General features: G+C 42.9%; 1 protein-coding gene across 1 annotated transcript in view; it reads right to left on the reverse strand.

The window, feature by feature from the left end:
- The window catches only part of EFL1 (elongation factor like GTPase 1), a 199,058-nt gene that overhangs the window by 152,475 nt on the left and 30,175 nt on the right, over positions 1–16,408 (reverse strand). Inside the window, exon 12 of the mRNA XM_075273426.1 lies at positions 14,867–14,966. Coding sequence (XP_075129527.1) covers positions 14,867–14,966 — 100 coding nt within the window. The remainder of the gene's footprint in view (positions 1–14,866; positions 14,967–16,408) is intronic.

Raw genomic sequence — 16,408 nt, forward strand, 5'->3', positions numbered from 1 at the left:
ATCCACAGATAACACAACAAATCCTTAGATAACCATGAACAGTAATAAAATGTTTACTAATGTGTTGTCATATCCTGGCGTTCATAACCTCTGTGCAGTGACATCAGTGGGAGCATTACCCACGTATTATAATACTGGGCTTCCATTACAATCTCTGTACTGACACATCAGTGTGGCGTTAGACTGTTAGCTGTGGCATCACTAGATTTATTATTCATGGTTACTGACATTATCCCAGCTCAGTGACATCACAGTGTGGTATACAAACACAAATACTGCTAACTAAATCATAACTATCAGGCAATAGACAGGCACCTCCTAGCTTCAGTACCAAGGCAAAATACATCATCACAAGTCCCGCTACTGTAACCGTAAAAACACACACACACACACACACACACACACACACACACAAAAAGATCACCAGTCATACCTCTGCACTGGTTTTACTAGAGTGTTTTGGAAGTGTAGCCAGATGATATAGGTTCCAGCATAAAGCTGGTTTCTGCTTTCACCCCAAGTTCAAGAAGGAGTCACCATATCTAGCAGTCAACAATCTCTCACCAAGAGATACAATACCAAAAAGTAGCCTCTGACACCCCCCTTTTTAAAGTGCAGCATAGGAAGCAGTTTATGTCCTCTTATGTCAAGACCCAATGTCTATTCAGACCACACCTGTAAGTATTTACATATTTGCCTATGACATAACTGCATGTAGAGTTTTGCCATGAGGGCGGGTTCACATCTGCGCCTGGTCTCCACTTTGCAGGTTTCTGTCTTCTGCCCAAGAAACTGGACAGGAGACGGAAACCCGATGTTCAGTTTTCAAACCCATTCACTTGAAAGGGTCTGCAAAGTGACCGTCCGTGAGCGTTTTGTGCCTGTCCGTGGCGTAACCATTTTTTTTTTAACCAGACACAAAGTCGGACATGCAGGACTTTGTGTCCAGTTTAAAAAAAAAAAAAAACGGTTTCGCCGCAGAGAGGCACAAGACGCTCACGGACGGACACTGACTGCCGGGTTTTCCGTCTCCAGTCCAGTTTCTTGGGCAGAAGATGGAAACCCACAAAGCAGAGACCGGGCACTAGTGTGAACCCAGCCTAACCTGGGTGCGTTATTGTTTTTGTCAATAACTGAACATAAGCTGGGGAGGTCAAAGTTAGAAATTTGTGTCTGAGATGGCCAAACAGTTCCTACATCACATGATAGTCATATGCAGCAAATTCTGCAGAATTTCCAAAATGGAAATTCTGGACAGTTCTCCTCTGCAGACCACCATGACAAAAATCTTTCTTAAACCCAGGGCCCCACGTTGCGAAAACACTTATATGCCTGTGGCGAAAACTCTGCAGACTTTCTGTGCAAAGCACTGCAGGGAAAAAACACGATACGTTTCTGCTGTGGCACTTTTTGGCTGCAGCTCGCTGCATGGGGCCTTAGCGTACGCCTCTATTGATATTATGTTTAAAGGGATTCTATCATTGGAAAAACTCATTTTTAAAGAGGACCTTTCACCACTTTGCAACCTGTGCAGCTTTCTGCCCCATGTTATAGATGCAGCTGCATAGACTGTAGTGCACTTTGAATTACCTCCCTAGCCCCCCTCGTTTTGGAGCTGTGAGCCCCGTAAATTTTGGCGCCCTGTATGGTAATTAAGGCTTTAGTGTCAGAAGGGCGTTTCTGACGATAAAAAGAAAAGCTACGTCAGTCTGACACTGTCCAATTAGCAGTGGACAGTGTCGGAGCTGCTTCTCCTGCCTAATCTCGTGAGTTCTCGTGAGATCAGGCAAACGTCTCTTCACAGGGCTGCACAGAAGACCCGGAGAAGCGATCCAGGTTGAGCACTGAAGTGGATGAAGGAGAACTTCAGTGACATCTTCACAGGTAAGTGAAGAAACCCCTAAGCAATGAGCATAACTGCCCTGTACACCCTGTGGTCCTAGGTCTAGCCCCTATACAACGAGCATTAACCCCTATAGCCCCTATACAACGAGCATTAACCCCTATAGCCCCTAGCAATGAGCATTAACCCCTATAGCCCCTAGGCAATGAGCATTAACCCCTATAGCCCCTAGGCAATGAGCATTAACCCCTATAGCCCCTAGGCAATGAGCATTACCCCCTATAGCCCCTAGGCAATGAGCATTAACCCCTATAGCCCCCTAGGCAATGAGCATTAACCCCTATAGCCCCTAGGCAATGAGCATTAACCCCTATAGCCCCCTAGGGGTTAATGCTCATTGCCTAGGGGGCTATAGGGGCTAGACCTAGGACCACAGGGTGTACAGGGCAGTTATGCTCATTGCTTAGGGGTTTCTTCACTTACCTGTGAAGATGTCACTGAAGTTCTCCTTCATCCACTTCAGTGCTCAGCCTGGATCGCTTCTCCGGGTCTTCTGTGCAGCCCTGTGAAGAGACGTTTGCCTGATCTCACGAGAACTCACGAGATTAGGCAGGAGAAGCAGCTCCGACACTGTCCACTGCTAATTGGACAGTGTCAGACTGACGTAGCTTTTCTTTTTATCGTCAGAAACGCCCTTCTGACACTAAAGCCTTAATTACCATACAGGGCGCCAAAATTTACGGGGCTCACAGCTCCAAAACGAGGGGGGCTAGGGAGGTAATTCAAAGTGCACTACAGTCTATGCAGCTGCATCTATAACATGGGGCAGAAAGCTGCACAGGTTGCAAAGTGGTGAAAGGTCCTCTTTAACTAAGTATATATTTGCATAGCCTTTATAAAGGCTATTCCACACATACCTTTTATCCTTCCAGCTGCTTTTGAATGAGCCCTCTTTTATTGATATGCTAATTAGCCAGCAATAAGCACTGGAAGTTCACTGAGCACTGTCTGCTGTGTGTACAGCACAGGCTGCTGCTGATGATGATGACTCAGCAGCCTTCCCTGGCTCACTTCTCCCTGTGTACACACAGCACACAGTGCTCACTGAACTTTCGATGCTTGTTGCTGGCTAATTAGCATATCAATAAAAGCGGGCTCATTCAAAAACAACTGGAAGGATAAGAGGATAAAAGTTATGTCTGGAATAGCTTTCTAAAGGCTATGTAAATATATGCTTAGTTAAAAATGAGCTTTCCCAATGATATAATCCTTTTAAAAGATGCTAAAAAACAGATGAAAACTAATAATCCTCCATTTACATAAACATCAATGTGATGATAGGTTCACCCCTGCGTTTGAGTTTCTGTTCGGGGGGTTTGCTTGTGGACAGAATTCAGCACTTTTCTCTTCACATTTTTCGCCCTTTTTGGGCAGGAACCCGGCATACCTCATTATAGTCTATGTGGTCCGTGGGTAACCGCTTTTTTTTACGTGGATTAGGTTTCTGTTCTGGGATCCCCAAGCAGACCCCCCCAAATGGAAACCTGAATGCAAGTGTGAACCTAGAATAATGTGCACAGTTTTTGCAGCAGGTCACCTGCAGGTTTTTCTGCTAGTGTCCTGCACTGCAAAGGTAGCAATCTGCAGGTAAATCCTACAACATTATTTTCCATGCTGCAGGTTCAATCCCGTCCACCATACTATTACTGTCGATGATGGCCAGTTTGCAGAAGCAAATCCTGCAGCAATTACTGCCAATGTAGCCAAGGCCTAAGAGGACCCCATTACTGTAAATTGCATGTTAACCATTTGCCTCTTTGCAGTTTGTTTGTTCTCGTACGTCATATGATGGGGAAAGGAGCGGGACAGGACAGCAGTCACATACAATGATTTGACACCATACTGAAAGGCTGCAGGTCTCATTCACAGGAAACCATCCAGTGCTTCAAAATTCTGGGAAAATTGCTGCATTTACTTAAATGCCCCCATTTCTGTAACTAGCAGTAAGATAGCAGCTCTGATGTCATTGTAAAACCAAACCGATTCTTTGAAGGTAACGGCTTATAAATGAGCAGTGCATTTTTCCCCTCCCCCCAAACCAAACCCGATGATAAATGTTATCTGTGTAAACACTTGGTTTTCCACATATTAAGCGATACTAAGGCTCCTCTTCAAATGCAAGTGGTTTAAGAGAAAGATAATGGAATATAAATGAGGACAATTTTGTTCAGAGAAGAAATGGCTAAATGTAGAATGTATTGTCATCGTGTATACAGAAAAATTCGAGAAAAAGCAATGTTATCTAAGGATTTCAACCCTAAAGACCCCTCCTGGATCACAGACAATTCCGTATCCATCTGTAATGACAGGCTGGCGTCACCTTGATGCCCTCTGCACGGGGCTGACATTTATGGGCGCCAAACAATTTGCTGTACCAGCCTTCATTTACTCTGGGCAAAATAAATTGAAACACAGTTATTTACAGCAGCCCACTGGAAACCAGGAGACCCCAATAAACTTGTGACATGCGCCCCCATGCCTGTTTAATTGCTTGCTGCCAGCGCAGCAGAATGCTGAAGTGATTAACCCTTTAGCCCTGGCTGATTAATCCGTCAGACCTTCTACATAAGGCATCATTCAGCAATAATTAAGAGCTTTTCTCATTAATATCATCTTTCAGACAGATGGCTAGAGCTATGACAAGTATCCAGAGACCAAAGACACAATCTCAAATTATACATCCAATGGAAAAAAATAACTTCTGCTAAGAGTCTGACGCAGATGAAGACAAAATATCATTTCCGAAAATAAGGTCACCGTGGATGACTATGGCCGGTCACCTGATTAACTTTTGTGGACCTTCTGATCTACTAGCTGCATGATATACAGCATTCTGCTTTATGACTTAAGCTTCATGCACATGACCGAGGGTTTTCAATGCTCCTTTACGATGTTCGGTCATGATATTTATACAGCAGGTCCCATAGAGTAACGGAACGGAACAGAGAATCGTAACATCCTTGTTCTATATGGGACACACTGAGGACTATGAATACATTTGGCATGTAAGACGGGAGCTTTCCTGCACATATGCTGGATGTACATGTATACAGACCTCAGGTTGCTTTCTGTGTCCATTTTCTGTATGCAACAGGAAAACTTACAGACAATAGGTCAGGTATATCCATAGACCACCATGTAAGGCTAGCATGTGTCAGCATAATTTTTTCTGATGTGGGGAAGAACACAATGAAACTTAATAATGTCAGCCTATAGGACAGTGATGGAGAACCTTTTAGAGACTGAGTGTCCGAACTGCAACACAAAACCCACTAATTTATCACAAAGTGCCAACACGGCAATTTAACCTTAATACTGTGCGGATGCACAATTGTAGACAATGGGGCTTTTCCGAGCTTTCAATTATACAAACAACTTTGTACTGCCTTTACATCTTACAGATGTTTTATAGTGACCATGCAATGTTGTTATGACCTGTAATAATGCCACATGTCTGTTATAAAACAGATACTGTGTGATGTAAATAGTGAATGGCCACCACTTATTCCAATCTGCTCCACAGTGGCCCCCACACAGTACAATCTGCTCCACAGTGGCCCCCACACAGTACAATCTGCTCCACAGTGGCCCCCACACAGTGCAATCTGATCCACAGTGGCCCACACCATACAATCTGCTCCACAGCGGCCCACAAACAGTACAATCTGCTCCACAGTGGCCCACAAACAGTATAATGTGCTCCACAATAGCCCACACACAGTACAATCTGCTCCACAGTGCCCACACTGTATAATCTGCTCCACAGCGGCCCACAAACAGTACAATCTGCTCCACAGTGGGCCCCACACAGTACAATCTGCTCCACAGTGGCCCACACACAGTACAATCTGCTCCACAGTGGCCCCCACACAGTGCAATCTGATCCACAGTGGCCCCCACACAGTACAATCTGCTCCACAGTGGCCCCCTCACAGTACAATCTGCTCCACAGTGGCCCACACTGTACAATCTGCTCCACAGCGGCCCACAAACAGTACAATCTGCTCCACAGTGGCCCACAAACAGTACAATCTGCTCCACAGTGGCCCACAAACAGTATAATCTGCTCCACAATAGCCCACACACAGTACAATTTGCTCCACAGTGGTCCACCAACAGTATAATCTGTCCCACAGATGGGTGCCCACAGAGAGGGCTCTGAATGCTACCTTTGGCACCCATGCCATAGGTTCGCCATCATGGCTATAGGAGATGGATATCACCGTACACATATACAGTGGCAGTATGTCAGGAAATCCTCCAAGTATATTCATTTCTGAAAGCTAGAAACTTGAAACAGTGCGCAAAAAACCTCACAAGTATCTCCCTTCCACTGTTTTCAGATAGCCATCATTTTAAGGAAAATTGTTCATCTAAACGTGAAATTTCTGCCATTTTAAGCAATTTTACTCTGCATCTGAATACGTAGTATGCAATTTTTACATCCCTATTTCAAATACACGGCATAGTGTATGTAACAGGAGTCAAAGGAGCTGGGTAAAACCTGAACGATTTTCTCCACGTTTACAGACTTACTGTAGTAGGTACAATAATGGGGAAAATGGAGCTGAATGTACTGATGTAATATGAATATAACATTAATAGGAAAGCAAAATGGCCATAAATAAAGACAAATCAATATTCTATAACAATATTTAAGCCTGTATTGTCCTCTCTGTGAATGTGTTCTATGTAAAGCACAGAGAAGCGATCTTCATATTAGACCCCTTATCTACATCTTTGAAATTCTGAATTATAAAGACCTGAGTAAGAAAAGAAATAGGAACTGAGGTTAATGCTATGGCAGCGGCTGCTTATACACTGCTAACGAAAAAACGTTTCCAGCCAAAATAAACTCTTCCCATATGGTTTATAAGGCTTTCAAAGAACTAATATAAATAGGGTATTTTTCTCTTTAATTGTTTTGAGGACATGGTCCCCATTAGGAGCTAAAGGGTTATAGAAAAACAGTCCGGGTGGAAGTCAATACATTTCTTGGTTACAGGCTGTCAGGAAAGCAACATTCTAGCAGTCTACACAAACCAGGGCTCAGCAGTAGATAATTACCCTACCGCTAATCCATGAGGTCATGCTGCTCACTGGAGTCTGGCTGGAAAAAAATCAGAAAACACAAGGATGGAATAAGGAGTAACACATCGCCACCTAGTGGCCACACAGCAGAATCTTCTAGGACCGCTGTAAATAAGCGAATGCTGACATTTGTGGTTAACAGCAGTGGAGCACACCAAGCAATTCATTATGTATCATAGCATGAGCTGTAAGCATTGCAATAAAAGGCAGCCGGCAAAAACAAAGCTGTCAAATAAATATTTCAGCAAAAAACACCTAGCATATTCATATCATGCCTTTAATGTCAGGTTTTTTTTTTATTTATTTCAGCAAGGGATATTTCACATTTTAGAAAAACTGACAGCTTTGGGGTGCTAGGTGTTTGGCAGTTTTAGAAGAATTTTAATAATATATTATATATATATATATATATATATATATATATATATATATATATATATATATATATATCTCCCTATATTATAAAAATGAATTTCTGTCTGTCTGTCCGTCTGTCCGTGCTCTAATGCGAACCAAACGACTGGACCGATCTTCACCAAATTTGGCACAGAGATACTTCAGGTATCCGGGAAGGTTTAAGACGAGACTCCAACTCGCTCGGACGTACCGTTGCTGAGATACAGCATTCCAAACACAATGCCCCCCCCTTAGCCAATACAAACCTGCAAGTCTTTCACTCATATTCCAACTGCAATACACATGGTCACTCCACATACACAACCCAACACTGATATCCAAACTGAGATACACGCATCAGAGGATTAGATACACAGATCAGCACACAGTATCACACGCCAGAGGATTAGATACACGCGTCTGCACACAGTCCCACAAACCAGAGGATTAAATACGCGCTTCTGCACACAGTTCCACATGCCGAAGGATTAGATACACGCGTATGCACAAAGTACCACATGCCGTGGGATTGGATACATGCGTCTGCACACAGTACCACATGCCAAAGGATTGGATACACGCATCTGCACACAGTTCCACACACCAGAGCATAAGATATGCACATCTGCACACAGTACCACATGCCGTAGGATTAGATACGTGCATCTACACACAGTTCCACATGCCGTAGGATTAGATACGCGCCTCTTCACACAATACCACACTGGGGAGGATTAGATACACCTGTCTGCACACAGTACCACACTTTGGAGGATTAGATACATGCCTCTGCACACAGTACCACAAGCCAGAGAATTACATACACGTCTCAGCACACAGTACCACACAGGGAGGATTAGATACACACGTCTGCACACAGTACCACATGCTGTAGGATTAGATACGCGCGTCTACACACAGTTCCACATGCCGTAGGATTAGATACGCACCTCTTCACACAATACCACACAGGGGAGGATTAGATACATGCCTCTGCACACAGTACCACATGCCAGAGGATTAGATATGTGCATCTGCACACAGTACTACACAGGGGAGGATTAGATACGCGCATCTGCACACAGTACCACATGCCAGAGGATTAGATACGCGCATCTGCACACCATACCACACGCCAGAGGATTAGATACGCGCGTCTGCACACAGTACCACATGCCGTAGGATTAGATATATGCCTCTTCACACAATACCACACAGGGGAGGATTAGATACATGTGTTTGCATACAGTACCACACTTTGGAGGATTAGATACATGCCTCTGCACACAGTATCACAAGCCAGAGAATTATATACGCACACAGTACCACACAGAGAGGATTAGATACACGCGTCTGCACACAGTACCACATGCTGTAGGATTAGATACGCGGATCTACACACAGTTCCACATGCCGTAGGATTAGATACGCACCTCTTCACACAGTACCACACAGGGGAGGATTAGATACGTGTGTCTGCATACAGTACCACACTTTGGAGGATTAGATACATGCCTCTGCACACAGTACCACAAGCCAGAGAATTAGATACGCGCATCAGCACACAGTACCACACAGGGAAGAATTAGATACACGCATCTGCACACAGTACCACACGCCAAAGGATTAGATACGCGCGTCTACACACAGTTCCACATGCCGTAGGATTAGATATGCGACTCTTCACACGATACCACACAGGGAAGGATTAGATACATGTGTCTGCATACAGTACCACACTTTGGAGGTTTAGATACAAGCCTCTGCACACAGTACCACAAGCCAGAGAAATAGATACGCGTCTCAATACACAGTACCACATGCCGTAGGATTAGATACGCGCGTCTACACACAGTTCCACTCGCCATAGGATTAGATACACGCCTCCTCACACAATACCACACAGGGGAGGATTAGATACGCGCATCTGCACACAGTTCCACACACCAGAGGATTAGATAAGCACGTCTGCACACAGTACCACATGCCGTAGGATTAGATACGCGCGTCTGCTTACAGTTCCACATGTCAGACGATTAGATACGCACATCTTCACACAGTTGTACACGCCATAGGATTAGATACACGCGTCTGCATACAGTACCACATGCTGTAGGATTAGATACGTGCATCTACACACAGTTCCACATGCCGTAGGATTAGATACACGCCTCTTCACACAATACGACACGGGAGGATTAGATACGTGCGTCTGAACACAGTACCACACTTTGGAGGATTAGATACATGCCTCTGCACACAGTACCACAAGCCAGAGAATTACATACACATCTCAGCACACAGTACCACACGGGGAGGATTAAATACGCGCATCTGCACACAGTACCACATGCCAGAGGATTAGATACGCGCATCTGCACACAGTACCTCACGCCAGAGGATTAGATACACCTGTCTGCACACAGTACCACACGCCAGAGGATTAGATACGCACGTCTGCACATAGTACCACATGCCGTAAGATTAGATATGCACGTCTTCACACAGTTTCATTTACCGGAGGATTAGATACGTGCCTCTTCACACAATGCCACACGGGGGAGGATTAGATACACATCTGCACACAGTACCACACGCCGGAGGATTAGATATGTGCATCTGCACACAGTACCACACCAACAAGGATTAGATACTTGCGTCTAAACACAGTACTACACGGGGAAGGATTAGATACAGCTTTACTCCAGGTATCCATAACAAATGATCACAGGTTTTTCACTGATATCCAAAATGAGATACACATAATCACATGACGCTTGTATGTTGTTTCTGTGACACACACAGAAACAACATACAAAATACATCAGTGCAAAATTGGACATTTCTTATGGGGCCACTACACAAACATAAAATGTAATATACCCGTGCGAAGCCGGGTCCTCCCTCTAGTATACATATATATATATTATAACAAATGCTCTATTTCATTTTTTCATTTTAAGCCCAGAAGGGAGAAGTGATGTCCAGCCACAATGCAAATAAGGGTTAAGTTGCACCATGTTAACCCTAAAATACAATGGGTACACCCCATCACTCTACTGCCCTAATAATTTCACTGTCTCTTGTTTTTGTCTATGTGACGTGTTTTACAAAATAAAACGTAGAGTATGATGTAAAATACAATACAGTTTAATATTTCATCACTTGCACATTTATTTTGCTTGCTTATATAGTGCCATCATGTTCCACAGCGCTTTAAAGATATTGTACATACTGTCCCATATAGGGAATTCACATTCTGAGTATTTCTTTGGAGTGTGGGATAAATGGATATTGCACACAGGCTTCACACTTTAAGGGAACCCGTTACCAGGATTAACCCTATAAACCACTGCCACCAACATATCAGACCTAAAAGATCTTTAAAGCGTACATGTCATTTCATTTGACTTTTCAGAATAAGCTGTTCTGTTTGGTACATGAGAAGTAATATTGTTTCGAGTCAGATTCCGATTTATATTCTCGAATTTATAGCTGGTTTTGTGACCAGGTGGGTGGAGATTAGGAATCTGCTCTATAATGGAGAATCATGCAGGACATATATAGAGAAGTACTAACATGTACTAATTGGTATAAAGTGCATTGGTTGTGATGTAACTGCAGCAAGGGACTAATCTTTCTTCTCTTTTCATTTTACAGCATTTTTTTTTTTTTTTACAGAGTAAAATGGAGAAAATCTCTATAGCTTTAGAAAGATCTTTCCAGATCACACAAGGTGGTGGCAGTGGTTTACAAGGATGAATCCTTGTGACAGGTTACCTTTAAAGCAGACATTAGGGTTGCCCATTTTCAAATGCTCATTGGGTTGCATATACAGTATTGTATATATGTTATAGATTTCTAACTATATACTTTTTATATAGTATATACTATAATACTAATTATATAGATTACTACTATATAATTGCTCTATACTTGTTGCACTTGTCGTAACATGCTATAACTCCATGATGAGCTTGTGTTGATACATCACAGCCAATCTATGCAAACAGAGCTGCAGCATAAAGCATAGGAGATGGTGTGAGCAGTAGCAGGAGACAGTGATGAGACACGAGACGTGTCTCAGCCCATTTCAGTTTATTTTAAGATGTAAAATGCAGTTAAACTACAGTCAGTATTCACAGCTGTGCCCTAACAGAGCCAAGCTAAAAAGTAGAGAACACAGAAATGCCACAAGGCGTCACTTCTACATTACCATAGGTACAAGAGAGGTATGACTGTATGATGACTGCACATTTACAGAGCAGAAAAGAATCTGAGGATTGAACAGACGTTTGGCCTATGGTCCATTTTAGATTTGGGTGATAAGAATGCTGTCACATACTTGCAGATACAGCTATAAATAAAAGTGACACATGGCAGCCATTTGTCACTTGAGTACATGAAGCCAACACTAGAGTATAGTCAAAGCCATATAACAGATTGTGGGTAATATTACCCATTATTAAACTGCTTGTTGTTCAAGACTGGTCGGCTAAATCTGTCATTTGTATAGTGTAATAATGCAGTAGGTTCAGCTGCAGTCCTGTGTAATAGGCAGTTAAGTTATACAACTACTATAACCAACACACCCTGGTTTAAGTGTGTAATGTAAGGGCTAGTTCACACGAAGGCAAAGGGGCAGATTTTGACAGCGGATTTCGCTTCAAAATCCGCCCCTTTACAATGGTGGTCTATGTAGACCGCCGGGCTTTTTTTTTCCGCTAGCGGCGGGCTGCTGCTAGCGGAGAAAAGAAGCGACCTGCCCTATCTTCAGGCGGAAGCCGTGCAGGCTCAGCCGCGTGTCTTCCACCCCTGGCAGCACCCTCCTATGTCGGCTCATTCATTTGAGCCGACAGCGGAGGGGAAAGCCGCGACCGCGATGGTCGCGGCAGGCGGGTTTTGACAAGAGAGAGTCGCGTCTCGCCGCGTCTCTCTCGGTGTCAAAACCCGCGCTGGCAGTTCACGTGTGAACTAGCCCTAAGGGTTAGTTCACACGTGAATACCGTGTGGCGTAATTTGGTCCGGAAAAAAAACGCTTCAGGAATTATTATTATTATTATTCCTGAAGCGGTTTTTGGACACTGCGGCGTTTTTGGTAAAAACCTGCATCAAAAAACACCAGGCAGTTTTTCCTCCCGGACAGTGAGTGAACCTTAAAAAACCGTGTTGCGGTTTTTGGGCGCGGTTTACATCTCCAATTCACTTGTATCGACTTCCTGAGGCGGAATCCGCCTCAAGAAAGGTCATGTCGCTTCTTTTTTCCACTAGCGGTCTCCATAGACCACCATTGTCAAGGGGCAGATTATGACGTGGATTCCGCGCCATAATCCGCCCCCTCTGTGTCCATGTGAACGAGCCCTAAGGCTATGAAGCGAGATGAGGAGTGGCTGTCATAGGCTTCTGAAAACTCATATCTCAGGGGCATGTAATAGTAATGGATAGGTCAACTGGGCCAGATGCTGGAGATGTATTAATGGCACCAATGAAACTGAAATGTGAAAGGCAGCTCAAGTTTATAGATTGTTATATAGCTGCATAGATATCTAGCTAGACAGATGTGGAATCATGGAATTCAATGACTACAAGTAGGGATTGGGGGCACTCGTCCACATTAGGGAGAGTGTTTGCCTACATAGACAGTACGGAGACTTACAAGTCATTCCGGCTCCGCTAGGGATTATGGGTAAAAAATATGCAAATCTAGTCTCCTGGATGGAATTAGGAGAACAGAGTGCACTCTGTACACCACCCTATAGAGGGCGGCATCCTTAACATCATGAACGACTCAGTTATAAAGTCTTTTAATCATAATGTGGATTTAATTGCTAAATCAGTATTTCTGTCCCAAAAGGAACAGATTCCCAACTATGGACAGCGCTGTTTCGGCCTATTGGGCCATCCTCAGCATAGTGTAGGGATACTGATTTAGCATGGTGAGAGACTATAGACCAGGGTATGGGGGCACTCGTCCACATTAGGGAGAGTGTTCGCCTACATAGGCAGTACGGAGACTTACAAGTCATTCCTGCTCCGCTAGGGATTATGGGTAAAAAATATGCAAATCTAGTCTCCTGGATGGAATTAGGAGAACAGAGTGCACTCTGTACACCACCCTATAGAGGGCGGCATCCTTAACATCATGAACGACTCAGTTATAAAGTCTTTTAATCATAATGTGGATTTAATTGCTAAATCAGTATTTCTGTCCCAAAAGAGGGATTACTGATACAAAAGACGTTTTATCCATGGCCAGCAGGGGGCCTTAAACTGAAGGGCAAGGATAAAGAATAAGAAGATTTTAAAGTTTATGGGACTTAAGAAATTTTACTATGAAACGGCCAATCCCATTAAAATCTTTGGAAAAATTATTATGACATCTTGAAATTTTTTCCAACCAATATTGTACGATCTTTACAGATAGATACAGTACATCCTTATTAGTCTTATCTACAAGATGTCTATATAATTTTGGACAGGAACAGGTTATAGTATGGATGTCCGCATGGGAACTGTCCTTCTTGGATATTTATTGATTTTAGGAAAAGTTTAGGAATTTTGCTGTTTTTCAGTCAATGCTGAATTAGGGAGAGTGTTGTATCATGTGCCCTAGCTCTTCTGGGGTTATATGCTATATTCCTGCCTCTCTATATTGTCTGTAAGGCTTCTGTCAGGAGCCTCCATTAAGACACTCATATTTCATGGCAAAAGTAGCGAAGCATGCAGCAATACTGTCCTTCAAAATGACAGACACTGTGATGAAACCCCTTTGGCCCTATGATAAGTTAATGGGATTGCTTGCGTACCACCGGTGGTACTCATATGACACTCCACTATTTTAGTGTGTCTGTTCCTATAAGAGAATAGAAAACTGAGAACTTGATAGAAACGTTAACAGACCATAAGTGCCCAATGAATCATAGACCATTGTTTATTGTAGACACTTTAAAAAAAGTTACACTTTATTACTACAAATCCAACTTATAGGTAAGGGTAGGAAAGTGAGCTTTTAGTGTCTAGTTCATACACTGCAATACTACACAGAGCACTTTGATACATTTTCAACAAAATAAACACATAAATGATCAGAACTCTCTTTTGAAAGGGTTTCGTGGGTTTAAAATATTGATATAACATATACTTGGAATAATCCAACCTACACTTGAGAACCCGTGGATCAGCTGATCGAGGCTGCAGCAGTGGGCACACAAGCCATGTGACGTTCATTCATGACTTGGTCTGTGTGCAGCTCAGTTCCATTTAAGTGCATGTAGCCAAGCTGGGTTGGGTTGGGTGCCGTACACCAGGTGATCTAATTTTGGTCAACGATACTAAATCAACAATCTATAAATGTCAGAACACCCCTTTAGAGCCAGCATATTCACCTTCTACAATCTGCTGTGACACCATGTACTTTCAGATACTCCAAGGTCTAAAGGTTAACCTGGTACTGGACAGTACTATGCAATTTCTTACCTCTGCTTGTTCTGGGGTAGAGCTTTAGCATCAACAGCAAACATTTTAGAGACAAACACAATGACCGGTGCATTCTCCTCACTGCAACACTGCAGAAAAGCTGAGAAAGAGAAAAACAAGATGTATCAAAAAATCAGGTCAAGTTTGAGGAGTGATCGATCGCGTCTGTCTGCACTTCCTGTACTGGCAGAGTATATTATTTCTGTGGGGCCTTGGGACTGAGCAGCTCTTATTTATTTACTGAGAGATTCAATTTAAAGCCGCAATCATTCAGCAAAAGCGACTCACCTTAAGAGATTTCCGCAATTTATTCTTCTTTTTAATAGATTTATATAGCATCTGCTCAATGCTATTAGAAGAAATATTTAGTTATTTACTCTAAGCAATGACCTGAGCCTTGGTGCAAACCTCACACTGTTGTCTGTGTTCCTTATACACAGCTTTCAATTTTAGCATTTTTCCCATTACCATCATTGCAGACAGGCAGAGGTAACACGAAAGCAAACAACAGGATGAATTACAGCATGGCCCGGTATTAATACTGAAACTCAGGCTGTGTAAATTGTGTTTAGGGTCTTTTCTAATTGCCTAAAATGTAATATATTGTTTTTTCTAACAATATTTTAGTATAATCTATTTTCATTACAAAACAATAGCTGGGAGTCAGACTGTAATGTATTAAAGGCAATATCTAATGCTCAGAAATTTACCCAAAATAAAAGATTCAAAAATTAATTAAAAAAGAAAAAAAGAAAAAAACATACTTATGGTTAAAATACAGCTCCAGGCCCATCACACAGCTCACCCAGGTCGTTGTTTGGCCATGCACACACACTGCATGCATAGTAGCATAGTACATCATCAGGTTTGTAACGTTGTTCAGCTGGAGCCAAGTGACAGCCCAATAATGTGAGCTTCACACAACTTAAAAGGGGTTATTCTGGACTGTTATATTGAGCTCCACTTCATCTTCTCAGGCCTGAAATATCATATCCATTGGTCATATAGCTATGTTGTAGTTCAGTCCTATTCAAATTAAAGTGCTGAGCCAAGCATAACTACTATACAATGCAAGGCGATGTGCTTAGTAAGTAGTGAAGAGGTCACAGCAATCAATATCATGGTTCTGGACAACCCCTTTAAGGGTCTGTTCACATGACAGAAACCTTTTCTAACGTGTGAATTCCGTTGCGGCACTCCGCTCCTGTTTAGGCCTGAATGAATGGAAGTATTTTTTTTGCAGGCGGATTCCGTGTGAACAAACCTTTAAAGTCACGTAGAAAACCCAATATGGAATCCATGCCAGAAGTCCAAAGCTGAGCATTGAGTTTCTGATGCTGATTTTTACTTTCTTAAGGTGTGGATCAGCCCTATTAAAGAGTTTTTCCAGGCAAACTGGAAAAGCCTGAGACTGCCCTGATCCTCTGTCCTAGCATCAGCTACCCCGTTCCATTCTGTGTCCGAAGTGGTGCGGCTGAACATGAAATGGCTCAAGTTACCACGGTGGACAATCACTGGCCTAGGCCATCTGGGACACATTAA

This window comes from Leptodactylus fuscus, chromosome 5 (genome assembly GCF_031893055.1).
Source record: "Leptodactylus fuscus isolate aLepFus1 chromosome 5, aLepFus1.hap2, whole genome shotgun sequence".
Taxonomy (NCBI): domain Eukaryota; kingdom Metazoa; phylum Chordata; class Amphibia; order Anura; family Leptodactylidae; genus Leptodactylus; species Leptodactylus fuscus.